Here is a 19,929-nt window from a genome sequence, read left to right as displayed (position 1 = left end):
TTTTTGGGGGTTTTTCCCCCCAAAAAAACATTTCTGTGTGTTTGATATTTATACGTTACAATTTCACAATAAAGGTGAAAGACTGTGTGTTTGAACCTTTTTCAACATGTAACTGGCCCTACACACATCAGAGGGCCAGTTTGACCGTTTTTTCAGGATATTTTATCATGAAATTAGTTCTCGCATCCTAAACCATCTTCCTATGGAAACGTTTTCTGCTGCTTTTTATAATAGTCCTGTTATTATGTCAGATACTGTTGTTGATTTTCAAGTACAGGTTTATAATGAGCACTGGCTTGCAGTCCTGGATAAAGTTGCTCCTATAAAAACTAGATTGGATCCTCAGAGAAATTCCTCACCTTGGATGAACGATAATATTCCCTATTTAAAACAAAACTGAGGGCCTGTGGAAATAAACCCATCTTCAAGTACAGCTTGAAGCTTCAGTATTGTTTTTAATACATTAATACATGTTCCAGAAACAAACAATGAAATTTCCATTTGAAACAAAATGAACAAAAAACAACAGAAAAGCTCCTTCAAAATTCAAGCTACAATGACGAAACTTAAGAAGCAATTAATCATTTATTTTATGAACTTTAAACCAAATTCTAAGATCTTACAATAGAATCAAATTCAAGAGCTTAAGTGTTTAATATAATCTAAAAAGATATCATAAAAAAACCACGTATACAATATTTACAGTCATATGTAAAAATAAGTACACCCCATGGAAATCGTTCGGTTTTTTGGATATATTTGGACAAGCAAACATTTGATCCTGTTTGAAACAGTGCCTATTAATAACGTTGGTACACTATTGAATGAGAAATTTTATAGAAATTTTCACAATTTCATTAAATTCGGTCGCTGAACGGGTTCATCATCACTCTCCAGATGATTTGGTACTGTAGCAAGTCGAACCTTCTTTTTGTCTTCACCGTAGTTCTCTGCTGTGAAAACAGGTGTCAGCACAATGGGTTACACATTTCTTCCAACATCACTGGTTTACTCGTTTACTCGTACTTTCACACTGGCTTCCTATGGTTTATAAAATTCCTACCAGTGTTGTAGTCAAGAGCAGAACGAGACCTGAAGACGTTTTTTTAAAACCAGGGTTATTTATGATAAAACTGAAATGAGGTGTTGTTCCATACCTTCAGTCAGTGCTAGCAGGAACTCTCTGTCTCTGTTAATTGACGTGCTAATGCTACCCTACAAACAATGTAGAAATTTTTGTAAGGGACTTGACTGGTCTCAAGAATAAGTCCGATTCTACACTTGTTTAAATGCTCCTGAGTCCATGACAAGACCAACAAACACTGATTCCTACAAAAAATGTATTCTGTACCTGCATATCCGAAAACAGAGACTTGGTATCTCTGCCAGGATCCCTTGTCAGACATTTCTTCTTTTTTCACTCTCGCTGACACAATTTGTGCATGGCCAGTAGCAGAAAACCTGAAAAAAAAAATCAACAGATCAAGATATAAAGACAAACAACATGGGGAGTGTGCCTGAATTAGTATAAAGTAAAACCATGTAACTGTGTGTGAGAAAACAGTGAAAGGAGTTTTGCTTCAAAATCAAAATAACCCCATGGATATCTGAAACAACAATGAACAGTTACTAGTGAGGACTCTCTTGTGCATAGATACAGAAGAGCGTGGACCAATGTGCAACCAAAACCTGGAAGGAAAGTGTTCTCTCTACATACTGAAGACTGTCCAAACCAGACATTAGCCATATTTGTCTAATTTGATTATGTGAAAGTCTTGTGTTTAATTTGGAATGGAGAGAGGGAAAACTCGCACACTGCAAAATCAAGAGGCATTAGGTCAATATTATAATAATATTGATAAAATATTTAAAATAATGATATGTAAATATTTTTACATCTTTATGTAAATAGTTATTGTCCTTTGTGTGAACGAGCCTTAAGAAGGAATTCTCCTGAGAATGAGTTTTGCTACACTGAGAGAGTGAACTCGAGGACACTGATAATAATAAGCATCCGCTGCAAAGCTAAGCTAATCAACATTGTGATAATAATAAGTATTTTATTCATACAATGAACAAAAGGCACTCAACTTACCTGAAAGGCACTGTCTCGCTGTTTGTCAATGGTCAGTCCATCCCACTGACCGTTGATTGACACGCACACACGCTCCAAAACCACGCCCACCTGATCACGCTAAACCGTAGAAATGAATTTGAATAGGGATGTACAGATAAAAAATCATTCCTTATTTTATCCCTCACTGAGATTGCAAATGTTATTATACTGATGTTTTTGAAAGCCCCTAATTTTATTGTTTACTTGTTTACATACTGTACAAATAATTATACACTATAATAATGAGATAAATGAATAAGTTTGTAAGAACCACAGCAACAAACATCTGTTTGCCCTGCCACAGTCACAGGGAGTCGGAAGAGGAGCAATGTCAGCAATTTGGAGATATTTTAAGATAAGTGATGATGATAAAAATAGAGCAGACTGCAAACTATACTCTACTAAACTGTCAAGAGGAGGGGTAAAAAATAGCTCATTTAACACAAGAAATTTGATTAAACATCTAAAGAACAAACACAATGCCGAGTGTAAAGAGTATGTTAATGCTAGCAGCGGGATATTGCAACAACCAACTTTGCAACAAATGCTGGAGAAGTGAGAGAAAATGTCCAGAGACAACCCAGTTGTAGTAAAAACAACAGAAGCTCTTACCCAGTTCATTGCTCTTGATGACCAACCGTTGTCAGTTGTAGATAATACAGGATTTCATCGTCTTCTTGGTGTACTTGAGCCGAAGTATGAGATTCCCAGCCGTCACCACATTACAGATACCGCATTACCAAAGCTGCATGACTTGGTGAAAAAGCACATCAGGAACCTGTTGCAGGACATTTCGGCCTTCAGCTTCACCACTGGTGTTTGGACTAGCAGTGTCGGCCCAATGTCTCTTGAGGATTTTACTCCCCAGAGAGTCGTTTTACAAGCAACGCAGTTTAGGGGTTCACAGACTGGCCAAGCCATAGCAGGTTCGTTTGATGACATGCTTCAGACGTGGGGCATTCCGAAAAGTTATGTTCACATTGTGTTGCGGGACAATGCCAACAACATGATCAAGGCTATGAGTGATGCTGGACTACCTAGCTTGCCATGTGCCATTCACACCCTCCAGCTGGCTGTTATGAGGGTCTTTTGGCCCAGAAAAGTGTTGCTGATGTGGTGGCAGTCAGATGTAAAATGGTATAATTGTGAAGTACTCATATCTTTACTTGGTACAGGCAAATACCCAAATGTGAGTACTTGTACTTGGTCTGAAAAAAAGTGGTATCGGTGCATCCCTACTGAAAATAAACAGTATTTCCACATTTGACACTTTTCAGACCCTCCAGGATTTTGCGATCACAGAAACAAACTCCACAATATTCAGAGGAGCTTGCAATTTTTCAAAATTGCTGCAGATTTTCCACAGATTTTGGATCATCACACCACACATTCAGCCAGAGCCATCTTCGATTCACGTGCGTCGAACACGAGTACAGCTCAAAACGTCTCATTCACCAACAAACGTCACCGTGAAAAGACCGTGCAAAACAATTTTGTGTGATTGCAATTTTGCCAATTCAAGTACTTTCCTGCAAAAAAAAAGCACATTAAACTATGAAATATGCATCGCAAAACAATCACACACAAATAAATCAGTAAACGCAGTGTAAGGACACAATGACGTTCTTAATATAATTCCATAAGTACAGAAATCTCTGTTGGAGAGATCCAGATCAATACCGATCCAGTACGATCTCTGTACTCTAGACTATTATAGCAAGTCTTAGCTACGTGTAGTTAAATATATTCTATTCAAACTCTCTCACCTGTTCCGTGTCCTGAAGTTCCATAGTAAACCACTTGTGGCTCAGGATTTCCTCGAAAGTTGGCTGATTATGAGGGTTTTTCAGGCACCATGATATCAGATGGCAGCACTCTGTGTGGGCAGTTATGAGACAGAGGGTGAGATGGAAATTAAAACTCAAACCAAAATTTTACAGCTTTATTCTACAGGTCTAAACGTGATGGTTCGGAAATGCAAACGATTTTCTCACCTTCAGAAACTAACATTGACCACTTAGTCATATGCTTCTCATCATAAAAGAAAACGTCTCCAGTGATCATCTCAACTATGAGTGCACCCAGATTCCAGATGTAAGAAGTAAGTCCTGAATAAAAGCAGAGAGAAACTGCAGCAACCATCAGCCACATCACACAAAAATGTTCTCCACTGCACTCTCTTGGATTATATCCTGTATCTCTTCTAAACTGACCTTCACACATCGTGTTGGTGTTGCCCGACAGGAACTCTCCACAGCCAAAGTCAATCAACTTCACCTCCAGAGTGTCTGGATTGATCAGAATATTCTGGTTGTGTATGTCGCCGTGAAGAACTCCCCGTTTAAAGCAGTGATGAGCAGCTCGAAACACCTGCAACATGATAGCTCGACTCAGACGTTCAGACAACCGACCATCTTTCTTACCTTCACAGAATTTCTGGAGGTCCATGCAGTGAACGGGTCGCTCCAGCACCAAGATAAAAAAAGTGGACATATCGATCCATTCCAGGAGCTCCACCACATTCTCACAGCGAGGTGGCTTGGACACCATTTCCATTAACGCCACCTCCCGAGGCTTCTCTCCGTACTACAATTAAGATCAGATCAACTCTAGATCAACAGTCTTCCTCTCATATCTATTATGAACGATCATTAATAAAATCTAGGAACAAGTAAATGGATGCATCATTTTGGTCTAGATCTGCTCTATAACGTCACTGTGATTTACACCTTACTGCTTCTCTACAGAATCTCTGAAATAAGGGAAGTTTACTTACCAATAAGTCTTCATCCACTTTGAACACATATTTCATGGCAACCTGTTCACATGGACAAAATAGAATGAGTCATTTCAACAAGCCATCATTTTACTCCATCCATCTTCTATACCACTTATCCTTATCAGGGTCACAGGGAAACCATGGAGTCTATCCCAGGGTGCATCGGGCACAAGGCGGGGTACACCCTGGACAGGATGCCAGTCCGTCACAGGGATTCACATACACACCCACTCACACACCCATTCATACACTATGGACACTGGACATGCCGATCAGCCTACCATGCATGTCTTTGGACTGGGGGAAGAAACCAGAGTACCCGGAGGAAACCCCCGCAGCACGGGGAGAACATGCACACTCCACACACACAGGGCCACGGGGAATCAAACCCCCGACCTTGGAGGTGTGAAGCGAACGTTCTAAGCACTAAGCCACCGTGCGCATAATGAGTATAATTACTACAATACTATATTTTTTCATTGTATTTATATTATAATTAGTGCAATTCCACAGCCATTACCTGAAAATTGTCATTCATTAATCGTGTAATCATACATTAATCAAAGCAGGTGACTTATTTTACATGACTGCTTTGCTTCATGGTCCAGACTTTGTTTATATGCGTTCACTAGAATGATCCACAGCTAAACTGTTCAGACAAACAAAGAGCTCCACACACTGGGAAATTATTTAGAAGCTTTGGGAACACCCCTGGGGGGGTACCGATTGTCTGAAGCCCGTATAGAACAAGTCACCTCCTCCTCAGCTTTCTCTGGCCTGTGCGAGAGTGTTTTTTTTTAAAGAGCTATTTCAAATATATATATTAAATTGTGTCTCCTCACAGTGTAGCACATGGAATATAGGAAGTGCATACCTCCATGCCCTTGCTTTATAACTAGTGGGGACATGCACGGAAAGGGTGTGAAATGCCTCGGCGTCTCTCATGCTAGAGTGGCGCTGCACGTCATTGCTCACTGTGAGAACTGTGAAAGTGCTATGCTGCCAACTTGCTTTCTTTCGTAAATTGGAAGGTATGTCGTGTATCCCCGTCACTCCGTTTCTGAGGTTGCCAAGGCACCTCACGAGACTGAGCCTTTGGGATCTGATAGCGAGTGTGAGTAGGAGGATTTCCCCTTTCTCTCTCTCCCTCGCATGAATGCAGCACCTGTGCAGTTGAATTCAAGCGGAGAGATTTATGTTCCAGTCTGGAAGCATGCCACGCTGTTTCTTTGGGGTTGGATGATATTCTGTTTACCACAGCATCTGATTTCCAGGATTATGGTGCTAGTTTGGCTGACACAGGTTCAGCGAGGTGAGCCTTCTAAATTGAATGAGCGCTTCCTGTCTGGCCCTTACTTACACACAGTGCTTAGACAGTAGCCATTCTTTCCTGATCTCCACAAGGAGACTGTGAAATTCTGGAAGCTGCCATTCTCAGCGCACATTACAAATGCAGCTGCCTCTGACTTCACCAACATTGCAGGTTCAGTGCCAGCAGGGGTATGCTGCATACCAGCAGTTAAAGAGACACTAGCTGTCCATCTCTCAATGTCTTTGGCCGCCTCCTGGAAGGCTCGGCCTGTACTGCCTATAAAGCCCTGTAGGACGACTTCCATGCTGATCGGCAAGTCCTATATGGCTGCTGTCATATAGAACAGGCAGATGTCCATCAGAACATGGATGAAGTAGCTGGTTTGAACCCAGAGGCAGTCAAGGAGCTCTGACGGGCGACTGATTTGACGCCAAGAATGACGAAACATGGACACTCCATGGCAGGTTTGGTCGCAGCGGAGAGACATCTCTGATTAAACCTGACAGAGATTTGAGAATGGGATAAGGCTTGCCTTTTGAACGCTTCGATGTCGTAGTCTGGTCTTTTCAGCAACACCGTAAGTGCAGTTGTCGAAAAGTTCTGCACAGCAAAACAACAGCCAGCAGTGTTCAGGCTGCTCGTTACAGATCAACACATTGATCTGAAACCGGCGGCTAAGTCCTCCCGGTTTTCAGGACCATAGGGCCATCCCTGACTTTTCAGTCAGGAAACGGAGGGCAGGCCCAACCACAGAGTAAGTGTTCAGACTGGCAAAACATATCTGCCTTTCTCCATGCCGTTCTCCAGAGCCTTGTCCGTATCTATCTATCTATCTATCTGTACAGGTTCTGTACAGTCAGTGCAACAAAATACTTGCTGTACGTCTGTGTGTCATCACCTTCAGGGTCCAGAAGTTACAACTCACAGCAAACGCTGATGGTGGACTGTCATGCCCCCATCCTGCACGCTTGGCCCCCTCCATCAAGTCAGATAGTTTTTTCTAAGTTTTTCCCTGCTGCACACACACTTCAGGGAAACATTCTAAAGGGTCTAGCCTATGCAGAGGCACAATCCAAATTTATGCCCCTCACTCACTTGCAGTTGGGGACATGAGAGGCTTCCCCCCTGCTACAGAATGTCAGGCAACTCCACTGCCCTTGTAGGGCTTCAGTAGCATAGCCACGATGTTGAGTCCTGTCCCAAAGCATCTCGTGCCTCTTTCGAACTACGTGGCAGCATGGAAACGTCTACCAGGAGTGTCTCCATGGGTCCTACGAACCATACAACAAGGGTATACCATCCAATTTTGGTAAATCCACCTTGCTTCAACGGAGTGCTCCCTTCTGATGTGAAGGTAGATCAGGTTCCCATTTTAGAGCAAGAATTAGAGGAAGAAATAGAGGAAGTTCCTCCTTTAGAGGAACAGAGCAGGTTTTACAGCTGCTATTTTCTTGTACCAAAGAAGGATGGAGATCTGCATCCTATTCTGGACCTTCATCACCTGAACTATTCAATTCAGTTCAATTCAGTTCAATTCAATTCAATTTTATTTGTATAGCGCTTTTTACAATAGACATTGTCTCAAAGCAGCTTTACAGAAATATCAACATGGTGTACAGATATTAAAGGTGTGAATTTATCCCAACTGAGCAAGTCACTGAGTGGCGACGGTGGTGAGGAAAAACTCCCTAAGATGTTTTAAGAGGAAGAAACCTTGAGAGGAACCCGACTCAGAAGGAACCCATCCTCATCTGGGTAACAACAGATAGTGTGAAAAAGTTCATTATGGATTTATATGAAGTCTGTATGGCGTTAGGAGCAGCCGTAGCCCCAGCAGTCTGGAATTAAAGAAGATTTGAGCTCCATCCAGAGGCAGAAAGGATCTGGATCTCTAGTATCTCCATAAATTCGTGTGGGGCTCGGCGAAAGGAGAGAGGGAGAAAAAAGATAATTATGACTGCGAAGTAGTAGAACATAATCTAGTCAGGGTAGGCTTGAGTAAACAAATACGTTTTAAGCTTAGACTTAAACACTGAGACTGTGTCTGAGTCCCGAACACTAATAGGAAGACTGTTCCATAACTGTGGGGCTCTATAAGAGAAAGCTCTTCCCCCTGCTGTAGCCTTCACTATTCCAGGTACCAACAAATAGCCTGCACCTTTTGATCTAAGTAGGCGTGGCGGATTATATAAAACCAAAAGGTCGCTTAGATATTGTGGCGCGAGACCATTTAGTGCTTTATAGGTTAATAAAAGTATTTTATAATTAATGCGAGATTTTACTGGGAGCCAATGCAGTATTGATAATATCGGTGTGATATGGTCGTATCTTCTAGTTCTAGTTAGGACTCTAGCAGCTGCATTCTGGACTAACTGGAGTTTGTTTATGCTCCTACTCGAACATCCAGACAGTAAGATATTACAGTAATCTAATCTAGAGGTGACGAAAGCATGAACTAGTATTTCCGCATCATGTAGTGACAATATGTTTCTTATTTTAGAAATATTTCTGAGATGAAAGAAGGCTATCCTAGTAATATTTCTACATGAGCATCAAATGATAGACTGAGTCAATAATCACTCCAAGGTCTTTAACTGCTGCACATGATGAAACAGAAAGACCATCCAGAGTAACCATGTGATCAGAAATCTTACTTCTAGCTACACGTGGGCCTAATAAAAGTATTTCTGTTTTATCAGAATTAAGTAGAAGGAAGTTAGTTAACATCCAATGTCTAATGTCCTTTACACAATCCTTAACTTTACTAAGCTGCTGTCTGTCCTCTGGCTTCGCTGAAACATACAACTGTGTATCATCAGCATAACAGTGGAAGATAATTCCATGTTTACGAATAATTTGACTTAGGGGTAGCATATATAAAGTAAAGAGCAGTGGGCCTAAAACAGAACCCTGTGGAACTCCATAAGTAACCTCAGTACGCATGGAGAATTCACCATTTACATCTACAACTGATAACGATCGGTCAGATAAGACCTGAGCCAGGAGAGGACTGTTCCCTTAATACCAACAACATTTTCTAATCTATCAAGTAGAATAGTGTGATCTATAGTATCAAAAGCTGCACTAAGGTCGAGTAACACAAGCAGCGAGACACAACCCTGATCAGAGGTCAGTAGAAGGTCATTTACTACTTTAACTAACGCTGTCTCTGTGCTACGATGAGGTCTAAATCCTGACTGATACATTTCATGAATGTTATTCCTATCTAAGTACTTTGCTACAACCTTTTCTAAAATCTTAGAGATGAAGGGGAGATTTGATATTGGTCTATAGTTGGACAATTGAGACGGGTCAAAATCAGGTTTTTTAATCAAGGGTTTAATAACTGCTAATTTAAGTGATTTAGGTACACAGCCAGTGCTTAGGGAAGAATTGATTATATTTAGAAGTGGTTCAATTACTACTGGACCAATCTGTTTAAACAAACATGTAGGTACGGGATCTAGTATGCAAGTTGATGAATTGGCTGAAGAGATTAATGTAGCTAGTTCGGTCTCTCGAAGCGGAGCAAAACACTCTAAACATTGATCTGATATTGCTACATTGTCATGTAATGGGTTTGTTACAGTACTGTCCGGTTTTAATTTAATGGCCTGTATTTCACGTCTAATATTTTCAACCTTATCAATGAAAAATTTCATGAAATCTTCACTGCTATGTAATGACTGAGTGTTCCTCTCTGTAGGGGTTTTATTCCTAGTTAATTTTGATACTGTGTTGAAAAGGAATCTAGAATTGTTTTTGTTGTCTCCTATTAAGGTGGAGAAATCGATTTTTCTAGCATCGCCAAGAGATTTCCTATATTTCAGTAGGCTCTCCTTCCATGCTGTTTGAAATATCACCAGTTTGGTTTGACGCCGTTTACGTTCTAATTGTCGAGTTGTCTGTTTTAAGGTTCGCGTTTGATCGTTATACCAGGGTGCTAATTTTTTTTCTCTAATTATTTTCCTTTTGAGTGGAGCCACTCTATCTAGCGTGTAGCGGAGTGTTGACTCCAAGCTTTCAGTCGCCTGATCGAGTTCTGTGTGATCTGACGGTGATCCAAATCTAATTGATGTTTCTGCGAGGTTATTTATGAAGCTCGGTGCAGTAGCTGATGTGTAGGTACGTTTTACGCGGTAACGAGGCGAGGTGGAAATATTATGATCAATTCGTATTATGAACGAGATAAGATAATGGTCTGAGACAACTTCAGACTGCGGAAAAATGATCAAATTTTCTATACTTATTCCGTATGTTAGTATGAGGTCAAGAGTGTGACCACCATTATGAGTAGGCCCGATTACGTTCTGATTAATCCCTACTGAATCTAAGATGGACACAACCGCTAATCTTAGAGGATCTTCCAGGTTATCAAAATGAATATTAAAGTCTCCGACAATTAATGCTTTATCTACAGACACAACCAGGTTTGAGACAAAGTCTGCAAATTCACTAAGAAATTCAGTATATGGCCCTGGGGGTCTGTAAATAATAATTAGAGGAATTGACTTATTTTTTGTGGCTACATAACTTATACTGGTATAAAGAATTTCAAAAGAATTAAATTTATGCTTAGGTTTTTGTGTGATGACTAGATTTTGACTATGGATGAGACCAACACCTCCTCCTCTACCAGTTGAACGAGGCTGATGTACATAACTACATGCTTGCGAGGCGCAGGCTCAAGATGCAGAAAGTTATTCTAGTGCACATACAACCAGGAGACTGGTTTGTCGCGATAGATCTGAAAGATTCTTACTTCCACATTCAGATCGTTCTGAGACACAGGAAGTTCACAAAGTGCATGGATGCTGCTTTGGCTCTGCTGAGATTCCAAGGCATCTGTGTGCTGAACTACCTCGATGACTGGGTGAATTTAGCACAGTCGGAGGATCTGGCTTGTCATCACCGGGACAGAATTCTCGGTCATTTGCGAGAGTTGGGCCTCAGACCAAATTTACAGAAGATCTCTCTTCTGCCAAGGCAGCAGACCATTTTTCTAGGAGTGCAGCTAAACCCATGCTCGATGCAGGCATGACTGTTTCCTGCTCATGTGCAATCTCTTCACGCCTGCCTCTCCATTTAGTAAAGGTCTCGTGTGGTTGCCTTCAAGCTCTTGCTATTTGGAAAAATCCTCCATTTCAATTTCGAGGAGTTCCTATGGGAGGTGTTCACCATCGGAAAGTGATTATGACGGATGCTTCACTGAATGGCTAGGGCGCTATCTGCAACAGTCACCCAGCCTATGGAGTCTGGAAGGGCAGACATCTCTCTTGGCTCATAAATTGCCTGGAGATTCGTTTTGACAGAGCAGAGGTGGATCTGTTCGCTTTGAGAAATACAGCCCAGGGTGGTTCCCTCTGTCGCACCCAGCCCCTCTGGGAATAGATGCTCTGGGGAATGCATGGCCGAGGTCATGCCTGAATGTGTTCCCGCCAATCAGACCGATTCCGTCAGTTCTGAGCAGAGTATGGGAGGATGGAGTGCGTCTTCTGCTTGTGGCACCGCTATGACCCTTCTGAGTTTTCGGAACTAGTTTCTCTACTGGAAACCTCCCCTGGGGAGATTCTGGTCAGAGACAATCTGTTGACATAGATGCAGGGAAAAATTTGCCATCCGGGGATGTAGAAGTTTTGAGTGTGGCCGCTGAATGGAGCTCTCTGATGAATTCCAGTCTTTCTGCTGGGGTGCAAGAGACTATTCGGAATGCCAGGGCTCCTTCTGTATGGAAGTTGTATGTCCATACATAGACGGTATTTGCGTCCTGGTGCAGGGATCTTGATAAGGATCCAGTCTAGGGCTGCAACTAACGACTATTTAAGACTAAATCTGTCGATTATTTCTTCGATTAATCGATTAAGTGGATTAAAAGGACAGTTCGTATTTTTCGAAAAAACTTTACTTCACATTCTGCCCATGTTGTCCTTCAAACATTGTGCAAACTGAAGGCTATGATAAAGGTATTAAACGTGTCTATGTGGGCTATGCTATACATTGTGCAAAGGATTTAAAAAATATTAACATTATATTTTGAAAAAAAAAGACATTTGATTGTCCACACACTTTAAAGCAGAAGTTAAATCACTAAATTAAAAACACTAAAGAATAAAAATAAAAGCCGAAACTAAGTGTTAAATGGTAAGAGGTTGAATGTTCTGCAGTAACACACACATTCACTCATCTGAACACACTCACACGTTCCTTTATTCTGTAAATGTACCACACTTCTTACATTTATATACAATTACACTTTCTAACCACGTTACACTTACTCTCTCATAAACACACACTTACTTTAGTTTCTAAATATAGCATCAAACTACATATTTGATCAGAGTGAATATTTTAGTCAGAGTTATTACACCTCCTTTCTATCGCGCTGTGTGATTCCGGCACACATTTTGTATGGAAATGTAATGCTTTGGTTTGAATATTAGAATTTTCTGATGATCATTTTTATGGACATACAATGGACCTCATTTATGTGGGCTGTATTTTCCCACTCGCTGTTGCATTCAAATCAGTTCATATCAGTGATTCATGCACTGTTGTAGTCATTTGTGAATGAAACCTCCTCAAAACAGACATGGGTGAAGATAATGAATCTGATTGTATCTTAGAGAAGTGTGTCATTGCTTTACAATTCCTATACTGAGTTGATTAGTGCTAATGAACTGTACATGTGTAGACGTATTACCTGTAACCCATCTGCCTTACGCACTCCAGCGTAGACAGTGGTGCAGTCACCTTCCCCCAGCAGCTTTCCTACAGTGTAGCGTGAATCTAACTCCTCTGTCACACACACACACACACACACACACACACACACACACACACACACACACACACATAAAATCATTAAATTCAATAGAAATAAGACTGAAAGAGCCACGTGTTCTTGTCGTCTCTTGCAGTACACAGTGATGACGTGTGTTTGTTGAAAATGAATTGTTATTATGTGATCCTGTCTCTGAGTATATTGTACTAAATACAACCCCAATTCCAAAAGAGTTGGGACAGTATGGAGAATGCTAATAAAAACAAACAGGAGTTGTTTGTAAATGTACTTTGACTTGTATGTAAACAGAAAACTTATAAAGACGAGGTTTTTGATGTTTTATATAATCAGCTGCATAGTTTTTTGAAGATAAACATTTATTTTGAAATTGATGCATGTAGCATGTTCCAAAAAAGTTGGGACGGGGCAGTTTAGGACTAATAGCAATGTGAGAAGCGGGAATAAGAAGGTGATGTGGAACAGGTGAGGCAATCGTCTAATCATAGTATATAAGGAGCCTCCAAAAAAGGCCGAGTCCTTCAAGGTCAAGGACAGGTCGAGGGTCGCGGATCTGCCAACAGATGCGTCAGAGAATAATCCAACACTCTGAGAAGAACATTCTCCAAAGACAAATCGATAGGATTTTGGGCATGTCACCTTCTACAGCACACAATATAATTAAAGATTCAAGGAATCTGTTCAAATCTCGGTGTGTAAATGGCGAGGCCGAAAACCACTCCTGAATGCGCGTGATCTCCGATCCCTCAGACGTCACCGTCTTAAAAACCGTCATGAGTCTGTAACGGAGATCCTGACGTGGGCTTGGGAATACTGCGGTAAACCTTTGTCAGTCGACACCATTCGCCGCTGCATCCACAGATGCAAGTTAAGGCTTTACTATGCAAAGCAGAAGCCATACATCAACACTGTTCAGAAGCTCCACCCACTTCTCTGTGCTCGGTCTCATCTGAGATGGACAGTAGCACAGTGGAATCGTGTTTTGTGGTCCGACAAGTCGACATTTCAAATAGTTTTTGGACAAAACAGCGTCGTGTTGTTATCAGCGTCAGGTCCGAAATCCAGCGTCTGTCATGGTATGGGGGCGTGTCAGTGCCCATGGTATGGAGGCGTGTCAGTGCCCATGGTATGGGGGCGTGTCAGTGCCCATGGTATAGGGGCGTGTCAGTGCCCATGGTATGGGGGTGTGTCAGTGCCCATGGTATGGGGGCGTGTCAGTATCTATGGTGTGGGGGTGTGTCAGTGCCCAAGGCATGGGGGAGTGTCAGTGCCCATGGTATGGGTAACCTGCACATCTGTGAGGGTAGCATTACTGCAGAAAGACACGTACACATTTTGGAGAAACATACACTGCCATCCAGAGCAGGACAACGCCAAACCACATTCTGTCCGGATTACAAGTGCATGGCTGCGTAAGCAGAGAATGCAGGTGCTTGCATGGCCTGCTGCAGTCCTGACCTGTCTTCCATTGAGAACGTGTGGTGAATTATGAATTATGAAGTCCTCGTACAGTTCTGCAGCTGAAGAAATGCATAACGGATGAATGGGGAAAATTCCTCTCACTAAACTTAAGTTTAACTTAACCAATAGGTGTCATCACTCAGCATCCAAACGCTTAATACGTATTATTAAAAGAAAAGTTTAAAAAGCTAATTGTATTGAGTTATGTGTTCACTAGCTACACAGCATTGTACGTACCTTGGAACTCCTGAGACTCATAACTACATGAGATGGACTCCATCACATCACCATAAAAGTGAGAATGTGCACTGAATGCTCTGTACAGCCGGCAAAGTTTTAGCAGCCATTCTGCTTCTTCTTCTTCCATCCCTTGGAGCAGCCTGTAAGAGAGCTACAATAGAGTCAGGGAAAGTAAAGCACTGATGAAGACTTTGCATTTGTAATCTAGAAGCAAACATGAATCCTCCTAGTTACCATTATAACCCGTTCCATAACATAGCTGTTGATGAGCCGAGGGAACGTGAAGATGTTTCTAGCGATGCTCTCGCAGTAAGCGAGTGCCTGAGCAGAAAGTCCAGCATCAACTAGATCACAGGCGTAAAGGTACTTTAACTCCTGAAACAGGTAGAGAACCATTCATTCTCAGTACAATGGTTCCTATTTGAATTTGAGATGAAAAAGAGAGGAGTAATTCAAACCTGGAATTGTGGCTGGCCGATCCCTGAGGTCAGAGACAGCACGTACTCATAGATCTCAGTTCTCTCCATCACCTCCTTCGACACTGAATGATGGTTAATAACCCTTGTACAAATAAAAAACATATCAAGTTAAGAAAATAAACACACACACGCTCATGCACACACACACGCACACACAATGTACCAGTCATATCCAATAATGTGAAATCGTCTACGTGATCCCAGCACCACTTGCGCCACCACGTAGCAGATATGTGATGCATAGATCCGTCCTCTGGAACCTGAAGATGAAAAACCAAACAAACATCAGCGATGTTTGAGGACCAGCATCCATAATCCGGTCCACTTTAATAGGAACTCATTCATGGAATTATCAAATCATGTTTCTCAAAATAACTTCTTCCAACAACCAAGCAACATTCAAAGTCACTGAGATTCTTTCCTCATTATGATATTTCCAGTGAACATTAACTGAAGCTCTTGAGCTGTATCTATCTGACTTCATACATTGTGCTGCTGCTGCCACGTGATTGGCTGATGCATGGATGTTCCTAATAAACTGGACAGTGAGTGTAGTTAATTCCAGAAAAATCCTGTTACTGTGGAGTGTATCCCTACCTAAATCGTCTCCCATTTTAATAATGGCTTTTCTGTGCTCATCTCCTGTAGCAGTGGAGCACAAAAGCCTGGCCAGAGGAAGACACCAGTCCTCCTGGTTCTGAACACGGCCGAGCTGTAGCAGAACGTGACATGTTAGTCTCCATGATACAGACAAAAACAATACACACAGTACAGAGAGACGCTGATGCTGAAACTCTCACCTTTCTCCTCACACAGCCGTAGCCTTTGAAGAGAAGCACGGCGATTTCAGCCATCATTACTCTCTGTAAAAGAAAAATATCTTCAACTAGCACATCTACGCTACAGATATTTATTGATGTTTGCACTTCACAGCATCTCTGGATATCGTTACTCATCATCCTTCAACAATGACAACTGGAGAACATAATGAACTCCAGCACTTACTCCATTCCCATTACAGAAGTGCTCTACAATCATCCAGAAGAAATAGGATTTCTGTTGGTCAGGGTCATCCAGGTGTTGCAAACATTCCTGATATTTCCCCTGGATAAACCTGATCAGGTCGTCCTTCTGCACCTTATCACTGCAACAGATGATGTATAAACAACTGGATTATATAGATTACTGCGCACACACACACAAACTTTAACCACCTGGTGATACGCTTCAGAACATCAATGCAAATATTTAATGTGTTAGAGAAGAAAGAGCGTCTCACCTCATCAGAGGACCAAGAAACAGTGCATCCTGCCCATCAGGTCCTTCTTCTGGTCCAGGTGTAAAAACCTGAGTGTCAGGCACAGACATCGTCTTCACCAAGCTTTTCTAAATCTACACAACAGCAGCAGTTTATATGGATATTGTTATTTATATGCTTATAGGTATTTTTATTTTCATATCCATCTCTACAGTTTGGCCATGGGTATGACTCCTGAGGTTTTGCTAATGATATATAAAGCTCTGAATGGTTTATCTTAATCATAATTCAGTTCAATTCAGTTTTATTTGTATAGCGCTTTTAACAATGGATATTGTCTTAAAGCAGCTTTATAGAAATATATAAATTCAGGATAGCTTATAATCAAATCTTGGTTCATCTGATGCAGGTTTACTATCAATAACTAGCATTAATCAGGGCTCAGACAGCAGGAGATTTATTTCTCACATCACCACTCAAGTCTGGAATAGCACTGTAGAGAATATTGAGAATGCAGGCTCAGTAAATCCCTTTAAATGCAGATTATAAACCTGTTCCAACTGTTTCTATGATAAATAAATGTGAATAACTCAATTGAAAAACAGGAAAGCACTGTTAAACTGTGTCACGTCTCAAGACGTAATGGAGATAGGACGGATGCAAATGCAGTTTTACAGTTTTATTGAAGAGAGACACAGACAGGTAAATCCAAATCATAATTCACAAACGTAATCCAGAAACAATGCAAAGGTCAGGCAATCAGGAAGCAGGCATAAACTGGGCAAGGCAGGAATCAATGTCGTGGTCACGGAAACCAGGGTCGAGATACAAAACAAGAAACATAAACAATAGCGAGGGACTGGGGGCGGAGAAACCAGCGTGGACTAAATCTAATGTTTAACCTAAATAACAAGGAACCTAACATGGATATTAACTATGACTATCTATGGTAACGAATCGAATCGAATCAAATCTAAGCTAAAATAATCTAATCTAATATTCCACGCCGTGTGCTGGGAGGCGCATGGTATATATACACACATGATCAGCGTCAATTGCTGACGGCTGAAACACATGAAATAACAGCCAATAACAGAACAGGGAGGAGACATAACAGAAACATAACAAAAAGCACGTGTCCAATGTACACAATGTTACGATTGTCAACAAACGAACAGCAGGTGCTCGCGCACCTTGCTCGTGCACGCGCGCCCACATGCTCTCCAGCGCACTGCTTAAAGGGGAAACCGTGACAAACTGCAGTCACACTTGATTTATTTACCAATAATTAACTCTAGGAAATAGTCAATAATGTAGGTGTGATTTCTGCACCGTTTTAGTTTAGAACACCGTTTTAGAACTATTTCAAACCAGAGATGGCACAATAGACTTTTTCTTTTCCGATACTGAAGCCTCGAGTATCAGCTGATACCAATACCATCCGATACTGTTTTCTACATACAGCAAAAACATTTCCGGTTCCAAAATGGTTTTTTTTTCCAAAATAGAACTCCAGTTTGCTACAGGATCCGATATCCAAAAAGTTTTCTCTGAAATCTCTCCACCATTTTGTTTGTGCTGGAATCGGGCTGATACAGAAACTTTCTCTAATGAAATATTAGTATAGAGTTGTGTACACAGTCATACACTCGTCTTCTAAATGTATTTCTAATCTGTGGTGTGTTCAGTGAGATTACACACCTGCCAGTTTTAACACACAGAATAAATCTCTCTCACCTGAATAATGTACTTCCCAAAGAAGAAATGAGCAGCATCGCTAAAGAAGAATCTGTTCCGTCTCCATGACAACAGACAAAAACAGTCTAAAATTCTATTCTAGATCCTCCCCCAAAAGTAACCCGACACCGCTGCATTAACACTCCAACACTCTCACCTGGCAGGAGTAAAACACTTTCTCATTTTATTTTTATATCTTTATTTATTTGTTTCAAGCACCTAAACTTGCTTTATTTCACCTTATTTGTATTAAATTTCAGAATTCCATAAAATGTCTTTAGTAACTGTTAAAATTTACCTCATAACCATCATAATGTTCATTATAACTACACACTTACATTTATATACATTATTAATAATATATAATATTAACATATAATATATATTATGTATTATGTACATACAGTGGGGTAAATAAGTATTGAACATGTCAACATTTTTTTTCAGTAAATATATTTCCAATGAGATTATTCACATGAAATTATCATAAATATATGAAATATATATATTTTCATAAAGTACATTATTATTTATTAAACAGAAATAAGGTGTCACACAAACACTATGGAGTCTCATGAGGATAAATAAATTAAAACACGCTGTTCTTTTTCATTATAGACTCACTGATCACATGTTTTTGGGAACATTGTACATTGTACATTCATGCAGTTATCTAATCAGCTAATCACGTGGCAGCAGTGCACTCTCAGCAAAATCATGCAGATACAGGTCATGAGCTTCATTTAAAGTTCTAAATGAAACATCTAAATGAAAAACAACAACAACAACATGTGATCTCTGTGACTTTAACCGTGGCATGGTTATTGCTACCAGATGGGCTGGGTTGAGTATTTCAGAAACTGCTGGTCTCCTGGGAGTCACAGATCACACTTTTGCCCATTCTGATGTTTGATGTGATATGATCTGAAGCTCCTGATCTGTATCTGCATGATTTTATGGACTGTGCTGCTGATTGGCTGTTTGGATAACTGAATAAATTATCAGGTGTACAGGTGTTCCTATTAAAGTGGATGGTAAAGTGGATTTGGCCAACCAATTATATCAATACATGCTATAGTATTATTACCAAACAGTGTAAAAAGTGGTTATGTGTAGTCATTAACTAAAGGGGTTCTTTCTACTTGATCGAACCCTTAAAATTCGCATTCATTGGTGAGGTAAGCTAATAAAGTCAGTCATATAAAAATGTTATAACTTTTAACAATTAACTATTAAGAAATGACGTTTAACTATTAAGCATTAAACCGAATTAAGTTTCATACAAAACATTTTTAAGCTCAGTTTACATTAGTTACAGTTATTAGCCATAAAAGCCACTACTGTAATCAAAAAAGAAGTTTCAGAGCTTTTCCTCTGCATGAACGAGATTGGAAATGATTTGATAATGGTATTTTGGAAACTTTGGTTACCATAGTGACAATGGTCCTGGATCAGCATTTGCGAATACAGTACATCCCAAGTACATCAATGAATGCATTCATTTTGGATCAACATTTTTCTTTGATGTTTTCAAAGACAGTGAAGATTATTATTATCCATGATTAATCCTTGATTAGCCTATTCAGAAGGTTAGTAATAAATACTTTACTTTTGGAAATATACTGTATCTGGACTCAACCCACATAAATCAGGCATGGAAAATCTGATTATTAAACATTATTAGTAAACTGTATTCATTTATTTAAAAAAAAAAAAAAAAGTAAATGTGGATTCAAGCTAGCTAAACT

General features: G+C 40.5%; 1 protein-coding gene across 3 annotated transcripts; it reads right to left on the bottom strand.

The window, feature by feature from the left end:
- Positions 1-566: 566 nt before the first annotated feature.
- LOC108276327 (uncharacterized) lies at positions 567-18,337 on the bottom strand. Of its 3 annotated transcripts, none has more exons than XM_047160407.2 (19): positions 18,182-18,337; positions 16,466-16,578; positions 16,192-16,330; positions 15,987-16,049; positions 15,784-15,898; positions 15,350-15,446; positions 15,166-15,268; positions 14,942-15,082; positions 14,705-14,858; positions 12,908-13,002; positions 4,893-4,934; positions 4,330-4,702; positions 4,111-4,245; positions 3,883-3,992; positions 2,729-3,645; positions 2,096-2,194; positions 1,352-1,461; positions 1,158-1,215; positions 567-953 (listed from the first exon to the last, which is right to left on the bottom strand). In XM_047160407.2, the coding sequence occupies exons 2-15, from the start codon at positions 16,552-16,554 to the stop codon at positions 3,634-3,636; spliced, it is 1,668 nt and encodes a 555-aa protein (XP_047016363.1). In that variant the 5' UTR covers positions 16,555-16,578; positions 18,182-18,337; the 3' UTR covers positions 567-953; positions 1,158-1,215; positions 1,352-1,461; positions 2,096-2,194; positions 2,729-3,633. The 3 variants fall into 3 exon arrangements, with proteins under 3 accessions (XP_047016363.1, XP_053542065.1, XP_047016364.1); XM_053686090.1 differs by having other exon boundaries at positions 567-950; XM_047160408.2 differs by having other exon boundaries at positions 4,111-4,224; positions 18,182-18,281.
- Positions 18,338-19,929: the final 1,592 nt, after the last annotated feature.

This window comes from Ictalurus punctatus, chromosome 15 (assembly GCF_001660625.3).
Source record: "Ictalurus punctatus breed USDA103 chromosome 15, Coco_2.0, whole genome shotgun sequence".
NCBI lineage: Eukaryota > Metazoa > Chordata > Actinopteri > Siluriformes > Ictaluridae > Ictalurus > Ictalurus punctatus.
Note: the sequence above shows the minus strand (reverse complement) of the source record. Positions and strands in the feature narration are given on the sequence as shown.

Excerpts from the sequence above, each read along its gene's own strand:
- LOC108276327 (XM_047160407.2), bottom strand. The coding sequence starts at position 16,554 with ATGTCTGTGCCTGACACTCAGGTTTTTACACCTGGACCAGAAGAAGGA. Across the intron at positions 4,703-4,892 it reads AAGTGGATGAAGACTTATTG|TACGGAGAGAAGCCTCGGGA; the intron begins GTAAGTAAACTT and ends TCTTAATTGTAG. Across the intron at positions 4,246-4,329 it reads CACCAACACGATGTGTGAAG|TTTCTCTCTGCTTTTATTCA; the intron begins GTCAGTTTAGAA and ends TGGTTGCTGCAG.